Below are 19,119 nucleotides of genomic sequence, written 5' to 3'. Positions count from 1 at the left end.
AGGGCCTCATTTTGAGAAATGGCACAGGGTCCGATTGTCGTGGCGTAATTATAGCCCCGGTCCTGCAGCAGTAGATAGGTCGAGGATATGATGGTTTTATTGTACATCACCTTTAAATAAAAATTTGTATACTTCCTCTGTTCCGGAAATATCGCACCATGGTTGACTTTTACTCCTATAACCATTACTTTGACTCTTAATATCTCAAATCGTGTGCAAGTAAAAAAATTATAAAAAATTAATATTTAGAAAATATATATCAAATACGGATCTAACATGACCCACATGACTAAAATTTTCTTACGTGCGAATCACAAAAAATGGCCAAAGTCGTTGTGTGAATAGTGTGGTGCGATATTTCCGGAACGGAGGAAGTATTAATTTAGAATAATCATCCAAAAAACATGGCTGTACTACGTGTAAGTTATACGTTTCGTTGTTGCACAAAGAATGCTCATCAAATGCTTTAGACTTACCCTTACGTTTTTCCTAGTTAAGTATTTCTTCCTTGTAGAATATAAATTGCACTTCTCACACAATAATTCTCTCCTAACAAATCTAATTTCAAGTCTATGTTCGGAAACTACTCAATTAAGGAAAATGAAGATTGTTATTGTATCTCTGTTGGTTGTGGCTCTTCTTGCTGCTACTTTGGTAGATACTACAATGGCAGCCTCAGGTAATTTAATTACCTCTTTTTTTGTTTATTTTTTTATCTAGTTATTGTTATTAGTATGTGAAGCTACAACCTCCTCAAAAATGTGGAATGCCGAATTCCAAATTCAAATTCACAGTAGATTTGTAGGCAGCAACGCCAAATTAATACATCATCAAGAACTGTAGGCCAGTAGCATCCAACATCAACAGGAGGTTAAATAAATTAAATTTTCAGTACACTTAAATAAATGAGAGGGAAAAAGAAGGGTATAAATATTATACAAGTACTTCATAACTAGCTATTTTAAATTCGGTCGGTTTAAGAAAAGACTGTATATTCCAGAAATATGTTCGAGAGATGTCCTACAGTCCAAGATTTACTCGATGATCATAATTTTGATTAAGTAAGCCTCATTTGATTCGATTTGTTATGTCTTTGTTAGATTCAATTTTTTTTTATGGATGTCGTATGACTTTTTATTATTGGATTACTTTTACTATAAAAAAAATTAAAAATTAAATAAAATTTGGTCAATTTGTATATCCGCTTTCCTCAAATCTTATATGTGACCAGCCACACCAACGACGTGTTCACACTTATAAATAAGCTCAATTTGTTTAAAGCTCAACACATTGGTGAATGGGATATAAAAGTAACATCAGTATAAAAAACAAAGTAACAGCACACTTTACAAGGAACCTCTATTATGAAATTGCAATAAAACAAGAAAAGTAACGACGAATACAATGTATAAGTAACACCAGCATAGAAAATCAAGTAACAACAGTCTATACAAGGAACCTCTAACATGAAATTGAAGAAACTATAATAACTAAAAGTAACATCAACATAGAAAATCAAGTAACATCAGTTTGTTCTAGCTAGGAACCTCTAACATGAAATTGAAGAACCTAGAATAAAACAAGAAAAGTAACAGCATAGAAATTCAAATAACACCAGTCTATACAAGGAACCTCTAACATGAAATTGAATAAACTGCAATAAAATAAGAAAAATAACATCGAATACGGTGTAAAGTTACACCAGCATATATAGAAAGTCAAGTAACACCAGTCTATTCACGGAAACTCTAACATGAAACTGCAATAAGATAAGAAAAGTAACAACGAATACAATGTATAAGTAATACCAGTATAGAAAGTAAAGTAACACCATTCTATACAAGGAACCTCTAACATGAAATTGAAATAATTAAATCAAGAAAAGTAACTGCGAATACAATGTATAAGTAACACCAGCATAGAAAGTCAAGTAACATCAGTCTATACCAGGAACCTCTAACATGAAACTGCAATAAAACAACAAAAGTAACAGCGAATACAATGTATAAGTAACACCAGTCTATACAAGGAACGTCTAACATTAAACCGCAATGAAACAAGAAAAGTAACAACGAATACAATATATAAGTAACATTGTCATAGAAAGTCAAGTAACACCAGTCTACAACCTTCTCCATAATAGTTGCGCGCGAGGGAGTTACGCGTGCACGTCACACCAACAAGTTGATGGTGTGGCTGGTAGGGATGGCAATGGGTCGGATCTGGACCGGGTCCGACAAGATCCAGACCCAGACTCGCTTTTTAAGAGGTGGATCCAGATCCGACCCAGATCCGCTGGGTCTAAAAAAATCAGATCCAGACCCAGATTCACTGGGTCTAATGGGTCTAGGGTCGGATCTGGATCCTAAATGGGTCTAAGCGTATTTCTTTTCAAAAAAAATTTGTCCCTCATTTTTCTTATATTACGTAATTTTTTCTCCCATTTTTTGTATGTAAACGTAACGTTGCTTTAATAAAACCACTAAGTATGGAATATTCGTTAATTTTGTTTATGAAAAAAAATCATATTAGCCCTGTAATACAATAAGTATTTAAAGTTTCTAATATTATTATGTATATGTCACGTCAAACAATTTTTAAATAGTTTAGTATCATAAGAACTTAATAAAGTTTAGCACGTAAAGATTGAATTATATTTAAATTTTAAATTTTATTAAAAAAAATTATATATATGGGTCTGTGGGTCGGATCTGGACCGGATCTGGATCTTTAATTCTTGGACCCGGACCCAGACCCGCCCCATTGAACAAAGACCCAGATCCGCCCCAGATCCATAGGGTCTAATTTTTTTGGACCCAGACCCTTAAAAATGGACCGGGTCCAACTGGATCTGGATCGGGTCTTGGACCCATTGCCATCCCTAGTGGCTGGTTACACAGAAGACACGCTGATCCGCTTTTCAATTTGGTATTAGGTATTTTTTAAATACAAATTATATATTTTTATGTGGTTACCTATTTGGTCTTTTCGATTTTCAAGTTTAGTTTTTGTTTTTGGGATTTTTGTGCAAAGTCGTAGTAACGTGGACTTAACCAAGCTACTATTGTTTTGTTTAAATTTAAAGTTAGATATGAATTGGAAATTTTGTTTTAAATAATCCAACTTTTCGACGATCTTCTGTTAATACTCCAACATTAGGATTATTATATAATAATTCAACCTTTACATCCCATTAATTTTTATTGCACCTAATCGGTCACCAGCCCGATACAACATATAACCTAACACGTGTCATATAACTATTCGTTTTAATTTATTTATTTTTCAAAAAGTATTTGTGTTTCTTTTTCTTTCTTTCTTCCTTATTCTTTTCATTTCCTTCCTCGTGCATTCAAACCCCCCCCCCCCCCCTTCTACATTGTTAACTTTTCTTTCTACCTTCTACATTTTTTTCCTTCTACATTGTTAGCTTATTCTAGCTTTGTAGGTAGGGTCCTTGAATGCATGTAATGTCTCTATTATTTTGATTTTTTGATGCAAGGTAGATTGTGGTTTAGTTGATTAATTATCTTGAAAAATCCTCATTTTAATAAAAATGATAAATCTCAAAATGGATTGTATGTCCTCTTAGCTTGACTGCAATAAATAATGGTCCAAGCCATAGGTATGTGTTCTATTGTTAATTAAATCGGAGGTTAGCAAAAATAAAGGATCCAGGGAGCTTGAAGAAAAACCAAATTCATAATAACAAAAGGAAAATTAAACCCAAAAAATCAATCAATTGAAGAAGATAACAAATTTTAGGAGGGGATAGAAAGACTTGGGGTAATCAAATCTCAAACTAATAACGCTAAAATCTTCTGATTTCTTTCATGGGATTCATAAAATGGAATAATTGGTGTGAGACAATTAGAGGAGCATCCAGAAAAAGAGGAGATCGAAAGGAGAGAGAGAGAGAGAGAGAGAGAGAGAGAGAGAGAGAGAGAAGAGTTCGGGAAGAGTAGCATCAGTACGTAACAAGGAGTTGAATGTTGTGGCGATGACGGTTAGGAAGACAGAAAATAAAAAGAAGACAAAGAGAGGAAGGGGTAGTCTGGTGGTTGTTCGGGATGGTGAGTAGGCGAAGGGGCGGTGGTGAGAAGGAGGTGTGGAGAGAGGAAAGAGAAAAGGGGTGGATGGCTGGCTTCCACGGAATCTCCAGAAAAATAGACGGGGAAAGGGGGGAGCGAAAAGAAAATAAAAGAAGAAGGGAACAAGTTTTAATTAAAAATAATTTTAAAAAATGACCTTTCTAGCAGGTTCCCGATCATTTTGGTGCACTAAAAGTGAACGGGGTGTAAAAGTTAGATTATTAGATAATAATTCATAGGTGATTATTAATGGAAAATCATCAAAATGTTGGATTTTTAAAGTAATTTTCCCTATGAATTATCACTTCAAGTTCTTGTTTTCTCATGGATAAAAAAGTTGATCGACTTCGAAAGGATTTGATATTGTTAACATATTTTATTAGTCAGTTTTTGAAACTTGCCATCTTTAAAAGTGTTTCTGTTAATTTTTTCTCATAAGGAGTCGACTAACCTGAATTTTTTTTAATTATTTTTTGGTTTAGAGAGAGTCACAACATTAATTTAAGAGCACTTGTTCAACTATTACAATATCTAACTCCTAGCCATTAGAGTTGGCAAAGTCCTTGGGACCAAAATTAAAACTACAATTAGTGTTTTTTTGAACAACATCATTAACCTTCAAAGGGGGTTAACATTCTCATCTGTAAAGATAGTTGGCATTACTAGCATGGTTTCTCTCGCAATGTGATCCGCTTCCTTGACCCTCTTTCTTGGCACGTAGCTTAAGAATCCTCTGTAGAATTCAGGTTATGCCATAACCATTCTTTCACACAAGACATTTGGTTGATGCGGGAGTTACTACCAATCTTAATTTCTCTCCAAAACTCACTAGCTCTATGACATCCCCTGAATAGATGGTAGAAATACGTAGAAACGGGAATGATATTCCTATAATCTAGATGACTAGAGGTGAGAAGCCTATCCCAAATTATTAACCCAGTAAAGAATTTTAGTTTGGGGGGCAATCCAAACATTAAATGTTATCGCAATCCTATTGTTTCCTAGATGAGAGAGAGACTTGTTCCAAAGAAAGGAGTACACTTTTTAGAGTTAAAGAAATTCTCTTTACCAAGCAAATAATAAGTCAAGTCAGTCCTATCAATGGTATGGGGATGGCATAAATCCAGCATATATGTCACTATGTCACGATGAAAAGGTAAACAGATGTTTTGAAGATTCCAAATCCTTAACCACCCAGTTGCTTCATTCTCTAACAATGGGCATCGAATCAAATTTCGAAGACAACTCTTCGTGATCTGTCCAATTATCAATCCAAAACTTAATAGTGGAACCATCACCAAGACACCAAGCATTGAGATTAGCATATTCAGTCCATAAATTTTCCACATCCTGTCAAATATGGGATCCTTGTTAAAGGGGGCAGGGGTGGATCTAGAATCATCATATTTCTCCCTAACCAAGGTGGAAAAAAGATCTTTAACACTATTAATTCTGCAACACATATTTATCATGGAAGAATGGTTTAGGAGGCTAATTTCCTCTCATTAAGGCCACCTAGGTGGGAGGAGGAACAAACTCTGTCACAAGAAATAAGATGGGGTCTCTTCCTTTTAGAAGAGGAATCCGGATGAAATTAGCACACAAATTATCAATATCAACAAGATCTTTCTCATGAAGAAACAAGGATTTCAGAGATATAACTGGAAACAACAGGCGTGGTTGATTTAGTAAGGACAAGTCTACCAACTTTCGAGAAATACCTAGATTTCCAAGAAGCATTCTTACCCCTAATTTTATTAGAAATGTGACTCTCTTGGGAGTAAGAGGGTATTTTATCTGTGAGGGGAAACCCAAGTAGATCCTTAGGTCAGGGCTTTCATACACACAAAGGGTGTTGAGGAACAAATCTTTCTCCCCATCAGAGGTGTTCCTAGGGAAGTAAATCTTACTCTTAGAAGCATTCATTCTTTAGTACAAACATGCCCAAAAGGTATCAAGAGTGGAGATTGCACAATTGAGGGTATTAGAAGAAGTGCCCCGAAAAGAATCAACTATCAACAAACATGAGATGGGTGATCGGAGTTCCATTTTTCTTAATAAATAAAGGGTTCCACTTGCCTTCAACATGGGAGTGGTCAATAAGGGAGGAGAGATATTCCATGAAAATGATAAACATGTAAAGGAACATGGGGTCTCCTTGTCTAAGGCCTCTATCAAGCTTGAACTAATCGGACATCACACATTTAATTCTAATTCTAGAGGTGGTGGAAGTAACACAACTCATAATGAGGTTAGTGGAATCCTTATAAAACCCATGTATATAGAGGTAGAACCTATCAAAACTCCACTCAATTCTATCATGAGCCTTATCCAAATCAAGTTTTAGAGCAAACCATCTTTCTTTCCTTTTTGAAGTTTCATATAATGGAGAATATCACAGGCCGCAATGTAATTGTTATAACACCCTCTCCGCGAGAGAAAACTGTTTTGGTTGGGAGAGATAGTAGAGTCAAGAAGAGGCTGATGTATGTTAAATTTCATTTTAGACACAATCTTGTAGCTAATATTACACAAACTAATGGGTCTATATAGTTTAATAGATTCAGGGTTATCAGACTTAGGGATAAGGCATATAGAAGTATCATTAGTCTCAGAGGGAACAACATTAGAGGCAAAACAAGAGGACACAAAAGAAAATATGTTCTTCCACATAGTACTTTAATTACTTTGGAATAAATGAGAATGAAAGCCATCACCTCCCGGGGATTTGTGGGGGGAAAGGTGAAACCCACCTTTGGAGGGGGGAAACAATCTCAATAGCATGGCCATAAGATACAGGCACGGGGACAGCATTGAAACCCTCTTTAGAGGTCAAAATCTTATTAAAATAGGTAACAAAGTTGGAATGTATCTGGCTCTAGGGGAGCTCCTCAGCAACCTCATAAGACAAGTTCTCAATTTTATTTATTTTCCTCCTAACCAGAACTGAAGTTTGAAAGAATTAATTTAGTGTTCTGGTCACCATATTAGTAAGAAAAAGTTTCCTAGCTCTCATTTTCCAGTAAGATCGAATCTTATTGTTTGTATAGGGACAAGAGTTGATTGGACACCTCATCATATAAGTCTTGAAGATGCCTACACCTAGATCTAAACTCTAAATCGGAATGGATACCTTTAATCCTAACTAAGAGAACTTTCCTTTTATGAGAGATGTTTACAATATTGGTATTAGTCCACTCTAAGGCCAGGCTTCGCTTCAAATTATAATGGAAACAACCTTGGGATTGACCCCACACAGTCTCAACAAAATAAAATAAAATTCATTGTGAAGATATCATAAAGGTTCCATCCTAAAATCCTTCACCCTAGTTTGAATTTGATTTTTAAAACAAGTAAGATTAATGGGATAATGGTCAGCCGAATACCTTTCCTTACGCGAAATTCCTTGTTTCGGCTCCTCCCCTCGGGGGTCGAGGAGCGCATTTTTGTAACCATAAATGTTAACCAAAGCTCTGTCAAGCCTTTGAAAAATAGGTTTATTTTTTCTTTTATTAGGCCAAGTGAATCTATTAACAATGAAGCCAATATCAAGTAAACCACAACTATCTTTGCAAGAAATATACTTAGTAGCCCTTCTTAACCGAATTGGCCTACCCCCTAATTTTTGAAATTGACATGTAATATTATTAATTCATCAAAGGAAATCCATGGAAAATTAACATTAACAGACAAATTCACAAGATCACTCCACATATCAAGTCTAACTTTTACTTCTGAGCATAAATAGCAGAAAAGAAAAACGGAAAATAATGAGATTGTGTTTTACCTAGATCACATCGTGAATAGCATGGAGGTCATCTCCAAGGATTGGAAATCCACAAAAGATGAATTTCACAACACAAGAATTCTCACATATAATCCTTTTGCTTCAACATGTCCATAGTTATCGAAAGGCAGACCCTGAACAGCCTATTTGGTGTGATCCCTAGAGGTTTTTGTTTCACTGGGGATTAAAGTATCTAGAGTGTGCACAACAATCAAGTGTTTCACATTCTCTTTGAACCCATTTCTAGCTATCCCACGAGCATTCCACGAGACAATAATCATTTTTAAAAGGGGTAGGGTAAAGCACCGAGTTCTCCACAAATGTGGCTGGATTAATGACCTTTAAGACGTCCGCAAAGTCCCATGTGTCCATGCAGAGTAGCTCCCTATCCCTCGACGTGATCACCACTTGGGACACCCACTTCTCCTCCTCTTATAGCGCAAAGCTCTGAATTTTCACCTGAGGTTAACCTCTCTACTATTGACCCCACCCACACTTTGTTTCTTAAGTAAGAAAATATTTCTTTCAGGGATATTAAGATCAACGTATAATCTTGTCGAGATTAAGGGAGAAGTGAAGTTGAGTCTACCATAAACTATATCTCCTTTGGGATAATTAACGGGTTGTTTGTATTTTTCTCTTTCCTTAGCCACCATCTGTTAGCTTGGGCAAATTGCTTAAAGATCTCTGACATCCAACAACAGATCTATTATAATTGGGCCCATTCTTCCCGGTTCCATGAGAATATCTTGGTGGGGGGTTCGACCAACTCTGGCACCAAAATAAACGACCTTATATGAGCCGAGGAGAGGGTTATCATAGAGATGGGGTTTTGAGGGAATATATATTATTGAACATTACCTTCGAAACAGTCAAGATCGGCGCTTCGGTTAATATTGCATGATTCGTCGAATCAGGAGCTCTATAAGACAACACTGGAAATGGAAGTGGGAGAGGTGGTTGTTGGAATGGTATTTTGTATTTGGGTTGTGGGGTTGCGAAGCGAATCATTTTACGGGTGATCTCCGGGTTTGGTGAAGCTACTTCGTGATTTGAATCTGATCCCCATTTTACAGGGCAGCTTTCCGAGCTGGTTGAGGTCATTGGTGTTGAGGAGAAAGGGCTTGTTGAAGGTGGTGGGTTTTTTAGAGGGTTGAGAAGAGGTATTTCTAAAGAGATAAACAACAACACTAGAGGGTTTGAGAAGAGCTAGGGTTTGAGATTATGTTTGTGGTGTGGGTAAGTGAAAGAGTGAGGTGGGTCAGATTCGAAAGAGTGGTGTCGGAGAGAGGTTGGTTTTTTTGATGGGTGTGGAAACAATTTTGGGTTGATAATGCGCCTGATGTTTGTTATGGTACCTTTCTATTATGGGGCTGGCCTAATACCTCGATTTCTTTCCTTGATCCATTGTGGAATTTTACCATCCTTTATACGAATGCAAATTGGAATTTTCTAGTGCTTTCCTCCTTATCTAAGTTCCATTTTTTGCCATGGTTTGACCAACAACTTTCTTTAACATCTATTTTGACCTCCTGCCATTGTTGTTCGGGTCGGTAAGCCACTGTAATAGGTGTTTCCATGGCCATAGACATAATTACTTTCTCTTTCTCTGTGTCTACGTCCATTTCAACCACATGGTCCACATTTGTAGCTTTCGAGCAATGAGGTTTAGGATGCTCAATGGATTTGCAATCAAAGAAAAAGGATGGAATTTCACCAAATTCCAAGCTTTGTTTAAACAATCCTAACCATAACATTTCTTTCAATGGGGAGAGAAGATCAATTAGCACCAACATCTTAGCAAAACGCATCTTATTTTGTTCAATAGCTCTAATATCTGCTTTTAGGAAGGGCACAATCGTATTTCCAATTTTTCGTAGGATTTCAAATTTTTTGGAATTCTATTGCCAACTCTGGTAAGGAGATCCAAACTGGCACCTTTGATATACTTGCTTCTGACAGTTTGAAACCTGGGGTCCATTGTTGCATAAATGCCAAAAATTGTTTATAAACCATGGTCTTGCCGTGAGAACCAAATATCTCTCAACAGGGGAGCCAAGTGAGATGTTATAGAAGCCTTCCAAGCGCAATCAATTGAATTTTACCAGAGCATTTCCACAATATTTAGAGTGAGGTGAAGAGATACTCGATAGAGAACGATTTCCCAAAAACCTTGATAATCAACGAGTTATCCCATTGAGACACGAGGGGCTTGGCTTCCTCTTCCGAAACGAGGATGAAGAATTCTATAGAACTGTTGAAATTGGGGGGTGGGTTGGAAGAAAAAATGGAGTTTAAAGAAAAGAGGTTGGATGAAAGAACCATCCCTTCCTATTTATTTGTCTTGGAATGGCTTGGGGTGATGATTGTTGGAGATGTTGGAGGTAGGAAGTGGGTGGGTGGGTGGGTGGGTGGGAACTTACCTACAAGCTGCTTCGGATGCTACTTTGACCTTGTTGAACCTGCTGAATGAATGAGGATTCACCTAGTGGCTTCTCCGACGGGTCTGGTAGTGGTAGAAGGGTCTCTCCCTCATTTTTTCTCTCCATATGTAGTGATTACACTTTGGTTTTTATTTACCTCCTTCTATTTTTCTTATTATCCATGGTTTATCGCTACATTTTATTTTCTTCTTTAATTGACTTCATTAAATTTGAAATTTCTACTCAACTCATAGTAATTCAAGTTAAAACATTGAATGTGATTTGTAGGGAAATTTTGAAAAAAGAATTAGTAGTAATTAGGGTTGTGAATCACTCAACTATGGATTAAATTGATATCATTTGTGTGCAATTAAGACTCATTCTTATATTTTGGTAAAATTAGGGTTCTTCGATTAATTGGTTAGTTAATTGCAAATAATTTTTAACCCGTGTTGTGCACGGTTATATAGTTTAACCATGTTTATGTATTTCAAAATACTTTGATATACAAGTTGAAGGGACAATGAACTAATCAATTTATTCTACCAATGATGAAATAGGATGTTATGAATGTAAGTAACATTAATGAAAAATATATGGAGAATGATGCATTTAAAAAAAAAAATCAAAGTAAAATTAGGTTACCAAGGGTAATAAATTAAAGAAAAAAAATAGAAATCCTAGAAGTGGATATATGGCAAGTAAAATATTGTGTTTTAAAATATTTGTATAGATTATATACTATTGAGTTGATTATGAACTAGTAAGCATGATTTTTCTAGGAAGGTGGTTGAATATGGAGTGTGGGAATTGAAGAGAAGACATTGAGAAATTAATATGGAGTGTGAGAATAGTTGGTTAGAGTGGAAATTCGTTAAAATAAGGAAAAAATTATAGGAAAACGAAAATTATCAGTTATGTGGGTTTACTTAGCACAAACTGTTAACTTGTGGTAATATTCAAAGTTTAAGGTGATAAGTTTCAAAAAAAGAAAATTAAACGGATATTTCATGAAATACCCCCGAGGTTTAAGTTAATTCACCAGGTACCCTCGTTGTTTCAGTAATCTACCAGGTACCCCTCAGGTTTCATTTTCTCGCATGATTTAACCCTGCCGTTAAGTGGCCGTTAGAAACTTTTTTTCACCAGGTACCCTCGTAATTTATTTCACCAGGTACCCCTGAGGTTTTTTAGATTTTCACCAGGTGCCCTTGTGCTTTATGGTAATTTCACCAGATACCCCTGCTCACCAACGGCTAGTTTCACCAGGTTTTGTTCTGTAACAGTTGCTGGGGGAGGGGAATATGAAGTGAAAGAGGGGGCTGTCAAATACCCTATTAAGTTTGATGCAAGGACTTGTGGTTGTGGAGTATGGCAAATATCTGGCATACCTTGCAGACATGGCCTTAGGGTTATTTACCACCAAAGACTTGAGGCTACTGATTTTGTGTCTCACTACTTCAAAGGGCAAGCATACAAGTTAACTTACTCAGAGCACATACACCCCATGCCTGACCCAACCCAATGGCCTTCTTTTGACCTTCCTATTATCCTCCCACCACCCATGAAGAGAGCATCAGGTAGACCCCCTAACCTGAGAAAAAGAGGTAAACATGATCCAAAAAGGGGAAAGAGAAATAGCACTGTGAGGTGTGGTAAGTGCAAGGAGGTGGGACACAATGCAAGGACATGCAGAGGTGGGGCCACTGCAAAGCAAAAGAAGGCTGCTGCTGCTGCTGCTGCTGGTGCTTTTGGTTCTGCTGGTGCAGCTGGTTCTGGTGCAGCTGGTTTACAGCAAGGGGGAGATCAAGGTGCTTCCAGTTCACAGCAACAACGTAATGCATCAAGTAAGGGAAAAAGGAAGCGTACTTGATTTTGTGATTTATGCATAACTTTTTGCTAAACTTATCATGTATATCTTTTGCCAATGGGAGCAAGTTTTTGTAGAGCTACACTTAAAGTTTTTGCGTGTCGGGGGCACACTTTTGTAAAGCTACTTAATTCGGAAATGAAATATCATATTATTGATGAAATGTCATCATTCACTTTCTCATTACAAATACTAGAATAAAAAACATTACAATGCCAATTTTGATAGTTCCATGCATTAATTTCTTTTGCTTCTTGAGTTTCTTCTTCATTTGGTGAATTTCTTCATCCAAGCTTCTGTTTTCTTCAATTTCTCCTTCCTTTGTGCTACCTCTGTTGTTTCTGATTGGCAGTGGTTGCTCAATGCTTCCCTTGCACCACTTGAAGTTGTCACATAAGTCACACTTGTAATATAGTCTTTGAGGATTTTTCATTGTTTCAGAACTTCTTATTGCAAATTTTTTCCCACATATGTTGCATGTTTTGTTTGGAACTACAACGTATGAGGATTCATACGTTGTAGAAGAAGATTGGGATTGAGAATATGAGCTCATTTGAAGGTGAGTTGGGAATTAGGGAAAATATGAGTTGGTTAAGGGGAAGAACAGAAATTTGTAGTGAAGAGTTGCAGCGGCTCCCCCTTTAAATAGAGAAGGCTTACCAACGACTAGTTTTTTTTAAAAAAACTAGCCGTTGGTGAGCAGGGGTATCTGGTGAAATTACCATAAAGCACAAGGGCACCTGGTGAAAATCTAAAAAACCTCAGGGGTACCTGGTGAAATAAATTACGAGGGTACCTGGTGAAAAAAAGTTTCTAACGGCCACTTAACGACAGGGTTAAGTCATGCGAGAAAATGAAACCTGAGGGGTACCTGGTAGATTACTGAAACAACGAGGGTACCTGGTGAATTAACTTAAACCTCGGGGGTATTTCATGAAATATCCGAAAATTAAACGTGATAAGTTACAAAAAGTGTATTATAAAATATGGTATTTTTAGTTATTCAGATAATATGGTCGACCATCATAAGTTTACAATTATTCATAATATGGTTAAAAAAAAAAAAAATTGGAAATGTTTCAATTACGAATATGATATTTTACTATTCTTTATTCTCTCAGAATTTTGCGACTCGAAATGCAATACCAGGTGTTCAAAAGCAGCATATAAAGACAGGTGCTTGAAATATTGTGGAATATGCTGTGAAGATTGTCATTGTGTACCATCTGGAACATCTGGTAATAAGGATGAGTGTCCTTGCTACAGAGATAAGAAGAACTCCAAGGGAGAACCCAAGTGCCCTTGAACACATTATTTCTCATTTATCATTTCTAATTTAATATATATACTTATATTGTCAAGTTCGTTAGATCTTATATATTATATTTTTTATATTTTTATTTTATGTTGGCCTTAATTTTTAAACTATGTTATGTACGAAGTATATGTTTAAATCATTAGTGTTCAAAATTTTAATTTATTGTAATGGTTACATGGGTAATTTTACTGTATGAAGTAAATAAACAAAAAAAAAAAAACCTTATGCATCTAAATTTCACTACTAGATATTTGCATTTTTCCCAGTTTTGGTTTCTCTATTATTATTTTTGACATTGTTTACGGTTTTACAACTCTATTCTATAAGGGAATTCTTGAGATCTACGACTTTTAATGTGGCGTCCCCTATAAATACTCTGTATCTATTATATTCTTACTAATGTGTAAAATTTGATTTATTGTTAAAAATAATATTGTACTTAGAACAATATCATTTCAATCAGAAATACAAAATATTTTCATTTAGCTAATCAACTAGATACATTGTATGACCTTTGTTTTATATAATTACAATATTCATATAAAATTTGGTGCATGCATCATGCATAAACAATAGTTATTTTTATGGTTGATATGAGAGGTCGTATAACTAGCTTTACTTTGAAAGGTACTACCAATGTTATTTTATGGTATACATGCTCATAACATCCAAGCAATACATGCATGCTTTTTTTTTACTTAGAAAAGTTAACGTTTGTTCTCACCTATTTCCCTAAAACCAAAATAAACACTTTGAGAGAGAGAAGATTTCTTCCTTCATAGTTGTACCTAACCCCTCTCATGGCGGTTCAAACGTATCGTATGGAATGAGTAGATCAGAGGAGCAATGCGCTTAGAGTTGATTTTCGTTCTTGGTCGAAGGAGGCACACATCAATAGGCCTATTTGATTTACATTTAGATTCAATATTAACATGTTTGGGTGATCTAAAGAAGTGTCCTGATATTCAACTAAATAGGTTCATCAAAACCCTAACAGAACCAACATGGAAAATATAATAGTTTATATTTCAGTGTTATGCTTATGATATCCTTACATATACTTCTTCGTCCAAGTTTAATATAATCGTCACATTTTTCATTTACGCTCATCCCAATTGAATTGTCACTCTTCCTTTTATTTTATAGACCCACTAATATTTTTTCCTTCTCGACCCACTAAATAAAAGGTTATATAAGGCGGGAGTTACCGTCCTCTCACATTAATTAAAAGTTCCTTCCACTAGTTTTTACCTTATTATTAATATACTAGTAAATAAATAACCCTACAATAATTCATCACAAAAAACTGTGTGATAACCTTCGTAGGATGATTAAATTGAAACGGACGGAGTGTACTCATGATTGTATATGGAGTGGAAAACATATCTAGGATAACAAAATACCAGTCCGCCTTTTTCTTTACTCGTGTTTGGAACTTTGAAAAATTCCCTTTCGTTTGAGGCTAAGAGTATCAAAAGTGATGCATTCTTATCCCATTCTTAAGGAAGGGGGAAACTTAAAAGCTAGCTCTTATGCCTCGTATGGATCGGGTAGATTTATTATGAAGGTTTAAGGAGTAAATTATACAGGAAAATTATTAGAGAATTAATTAATTTCTTTTAAAAGGGTTGGCATTTGAGAAATAATTACTAACTACATGTATGTCACTATTAGCTTTTATTTTTCTTCATTGAAGATCAATGTAGAATTCTATATTGGCAAGGCATCATCCATGGTATCGCTGCCAGCAAGCCACCACCGCACCACTTTTATTTTTGGTGGTTACTGTTTATGCCAAAATTCGTATGGGGGCGACTTTCGGCTAGGATCGACACTAACTAAGCAAAGAATTAACGACACAAATAAAGGGACACGACACAGAGGAGTGTTGACGCGGAAAACCCAGGAATAAGGTAAAAAACCGCGGATAGCTATGAGGCTATCAATCCACTAAGTATTCTGTATGATTGTTTATGCTTTTCTCTGAGAATTAATGCTGAAAATAAAATATAACAATGAATGCTAAAACACTTGATAGCTTGAGAGTTGTAATGCTTGAGTGAACGTCCTTCGCTTATCCTCATCTTCGTGCTTTTATAGGATATTTCCAACGGTCCAGTCGGTTGAGAGAATCCCACAAAGATAGGGATATCTTTGTCACACGTCTCTTTAGTCTTCAACCACCTCCGCGCTTCTCGCGCATGTCTTGGACTCATTCTTGCTAGTGTGACGGCGCTGCCTATCATGGGCTTTAGGTTAACTTATCTTTATCAACTTGTTCCTTGAGGACGCGTCTCAGCTGCCTATACGTTGTCGCCCGTCCTTCGTCGTTTATGCCTCGTCGTACGATGCTACGTCGGACGTATCTCCCTGGAGCTGTGTTTACCTGCGACACGACAGAGCCTGGCTGACACGACATGATCAAACGTTAGAGCGGTTATGTCGTTAGTCCAAAAAGTGGGATAACAGTTTGCCCCCAATTGTGAATTTCCGGAGTCACACAAAGCAAAAGAAACAATTCAAATTTAAAAAGCAAAACCGTCTTCAACTGCCCAGTTCGTGGGATAAAACCGTTCAGAATTCCAGAGTAATAAATACCAATTCGCGACATGCAATAAAGTTCTTCACACCAAGTTTTTTCAAAAAAATTCTAGATCCGAAAGCAGGAGAGAGAAGAGGGAGAAAGCGAAGTCGATTTTCGCACTGAGTTTGTTCGATTTCAGGTAAAATTTGCTTTCTTTCTTCGATTTTCTTGTAGATTTCTGTAAGTGAGATGGGTAGATCTAAGTCGGTTGTAGCGAGAGGAAAGGGGGAGTCGGGTTCCACTCGGGTTAAGTCCCTTAACCCGATATATTCTACTGTGGTGGATCCGGCGGCGTTTATTGAACTTGCTGGTTTGCCGCCGTCGGCGGAAGTGAAGATTCCCGGCTCGGATGAGGAAGCTTTTGACTGTCCAGAGGGGTATGTGGTTATGTATGAGTATCCGTTCACAATTGCCTTCAAATTTCCTTTCACTTCTCTAGTTAGGTCCTTTATCGAGGTTTTCCATTTGAGCCCGGGTCAGTTGATGCCCCAGATATGGCGGGTTTTCACGGTGGTGCACGGAGTTACTGCGAACTGGCGTACGCCGTTTGACCTGTCTGACTTGATGTATACTTACGACCTAGCGCTGCAGAAGTGTTGTAGGTATACCTTGGTCACGAAGAAGGGGAAGACGAACTTAGGTGTTGGTTTAGGTGTGAACGACAGGGGTTGGCAGAGTCGTTTTGTCTTCGTAGGCAAAGATTCTCTGGGAGATAAAGGGCGGTTTTTGGTCGAGGGATGGACGACGGAAGGTAAATGTGTCGTTTTTTCTTTGTTTCTCGTCGTTTTACTGAACGTCGCCTTACTTGGTTTTGTTTTGCAGTCGTCAAGGCGTCGTCGTTGACTGAGTTGAACGCTGATTCTGAGGATAAGTATCGGAAATTCTTGGGTTATTCTGTCGAGGATAGGTCTTTTAGTCGTGACGGAGAGTTTTTAGACGAGCAGGAGGCGAACCGGTCAGGCGACGTCGCCGAGGAGGAGGAAATAGACGAGGAATCAGGTCAACTGACTCGTCGTCGGAAAAGGTTGGATTTGCTTGAAGAGGTAGTGGCAAACTCATCGTCTGCCGAAGGTGAAGTAGGCGATATGGCTGACAACTCAGGTATTTGACGTTTGTTTATTTCGGGGTTTGTATATATTTTTGCTTTGGATAGTGTTTGACCTTGATCTTTTGTATTGGGTGTAGAGCACACTCTGTCGTCTAGGCCTGTGTCAAGGATGTCTCGGAGCGAGATTCAGGAGCGCGCAAGGAAGCGATTGAGGTCGTCCTCGACTTCTGGTGGACGAGGTATGACGGTCGTACCTCGGTTTTCTGCGATAGGTTCGTCGGCCGAGACGCCTGTCGTCATAGGAGCCGAAGGCTTTCATCCGATTGCTTCGTCATCGCCTCCACAGCCGTTCAAGGCGTCGTCTGCTGCTGTCGACGTTAGTAAGGTGTCTACTTCGTCGGCCAAGAAGCGTCCTGCCGAGACGGATCCTGTCGAGGATACGGTTATCACTTTGCCCCCAAGCTTCTTGGGTGATGAAGAGGCGTCGGTTATATGGCCTTTCGCTGATCGCTTGATCTTGCCTACGACGTACCGATATCACGAGGTGGATCCTCTTCCTGTCGCGTCGGACGCTGCTGAACTTAGTCTGCGGGTGAGTTTTATTTAGTTTTTTCTTCTTTTTTGTTTGCGAAAGATGTGTGTTGTGTAAATCTGTTTTGGCATTGGTTTTGCGCAGGCGTCGCAGGCTGCCTTGGTTGTACGTAGGCAATGTTCGTTGCTGTGCGACGAGGTGACGAATGCGAGGCAGCTGACGGCGACGGCGAAGAAGGCGGTCGCGTCGTGGGAAGCGAAGTGGAAGGCTGCTGAGAAGAAGGTCGTGGACCTTGCTGCGGTGGTTAAGGCCAAGGGTGACCAATTAAAAGGTAAGGATAAGCAGTTAGCCGACGTGGCTAAAGATCTGGAGAAAGTGAAGGAAGAGCTGGCCTCGACGACGGAGGAGTTAGATGGATTGAGGAGCTTGTACGACGCCCTGCAGGAGGAGGCGAAGGACGTCGAGGCTCTCGCTATATGGAGGACGCGGGCGCAGATGATGTACTCCTGCTTGATTGGGGAGACTAGCCTTTGGCCGTGTCAGAAGGAGGTGGACGACTATCTGGCTAATGGCGGTACCATGGCTGACCTGTCGGTGCCTGTGGTGGATCCGGAAGAGTTAGCAGAGACGGCTGACACTCCCAGTACTGAGGCGACAGAGGTGGATGCGGCTTTGTTGGTGGTGAGTGCGCCTGTTCCGGACCAAGAGGGGGAGGTTTTAGCTGTTGGGTGCGAAGAGGAGGCTTTTGCCGTCGCTTCTCAAGAGGAGACGTTGGACGTGGCGTCGGTGGAGGTGCCAGTCGTGCCCCCAGAGCAAGGGTCGGAGCAGAAGGCCGTGGCCTCTACTCAGGAAGAAGGGATGTAATAGTTTGTAGTTTCGAATTTCTGTTGGTTTTTGTGTTTTGTTTGTGAACTTCTTTACTCGTCGTCGATGGCGACGACGAGGTGGTTTGGATGACTTGTGTTTTGTTTTCGTGTTTTGAATGTTTTTATTCGTCGTCGGTGGCGGCGGCGCGGTGTTTGGATAATATTTTGTGTTTGAATTTCGGAAGTCGTGGCCTTAGGGGTCGCGCGTTGTGTATGATAAGTTTGTTTTTCTTTTCCTTAGTCGTTTGTTCCTTATGGTTATCCCGTCGCGTTTTGATGCCTTAGTTTCGTGTAGTAGATGCTTTGGAAGTAATAAGTATTGAATCGACTGATGTGTAAAATCATACCTGCGCTGTTTGTTCGTTGTCTCTCGCGATCTCGTTCTGAGTCGTACGTTGTTGCTTATGGATATCATTCGTCGTGCGTCTTGCACTCTACAAAAGAAAACATGGGTTGCTAGGAGGATTGGCCGTTGGGGATGCCAACGGCCCTCCGATGCTTAAGTCAGTAATGGTTTTTAAACGAAAATAAAACGATAAAGAAAAATAAAGACGACGATACGATGGCTGATAAAATTGGTTACGACGAGATTTCAAAAAT

General features: G+C 38.3%; 1 protein-coding gene across 1 annotated transcript; it reads left to right on the top strand.

The window, feature by feature from the left end:
• The first annotated feature begins 471 nt into the window (after window positions 1-471).
• Window positions 472-18,723, top strand: LOC110793423 (uncharacterized). Its single transcript, XM_056840251.1, has 4 exons — window positions 472-679; window positions 16,896-17,174; window positions 17,259-17,713; window positions 17,798-18,723. The coding sequence occupies exons 1-4, from the start codon at window positions 601-603 to the stop codon at window positions 18,515-18,517; spliced, it is 1,533 nt and encodes a 510-aa protein (XP_056696229.1). The 5' UTR covers window positions 472-600; the 3' UTR covers window positions 18,518-18,723.
• The last annotated feature ends 396 nt before the right edge of the window (window positions 18,724-19,119 follow it).

Source organism: Spinacia oleracea, chromosome 3 (genome assembly GCF_020520425.1).
Source record: "Spinacia oleracea cultivar Varoflay chromosome 3, BTI_SOV_V1, whole genome shotgun sequence".
NCBI classification, from domain to species: Eukaryota; Viridiplantae; Streptophyta; class Magnoliopsida; order Caryophyllales; family Amaranthaceae; genus Spinacia; species Spinacia oleracea.
Note: the sequence above shows the minus strand (reverse complement) of the source record. Positions and strands in the feature narration are given on the sequence as shown.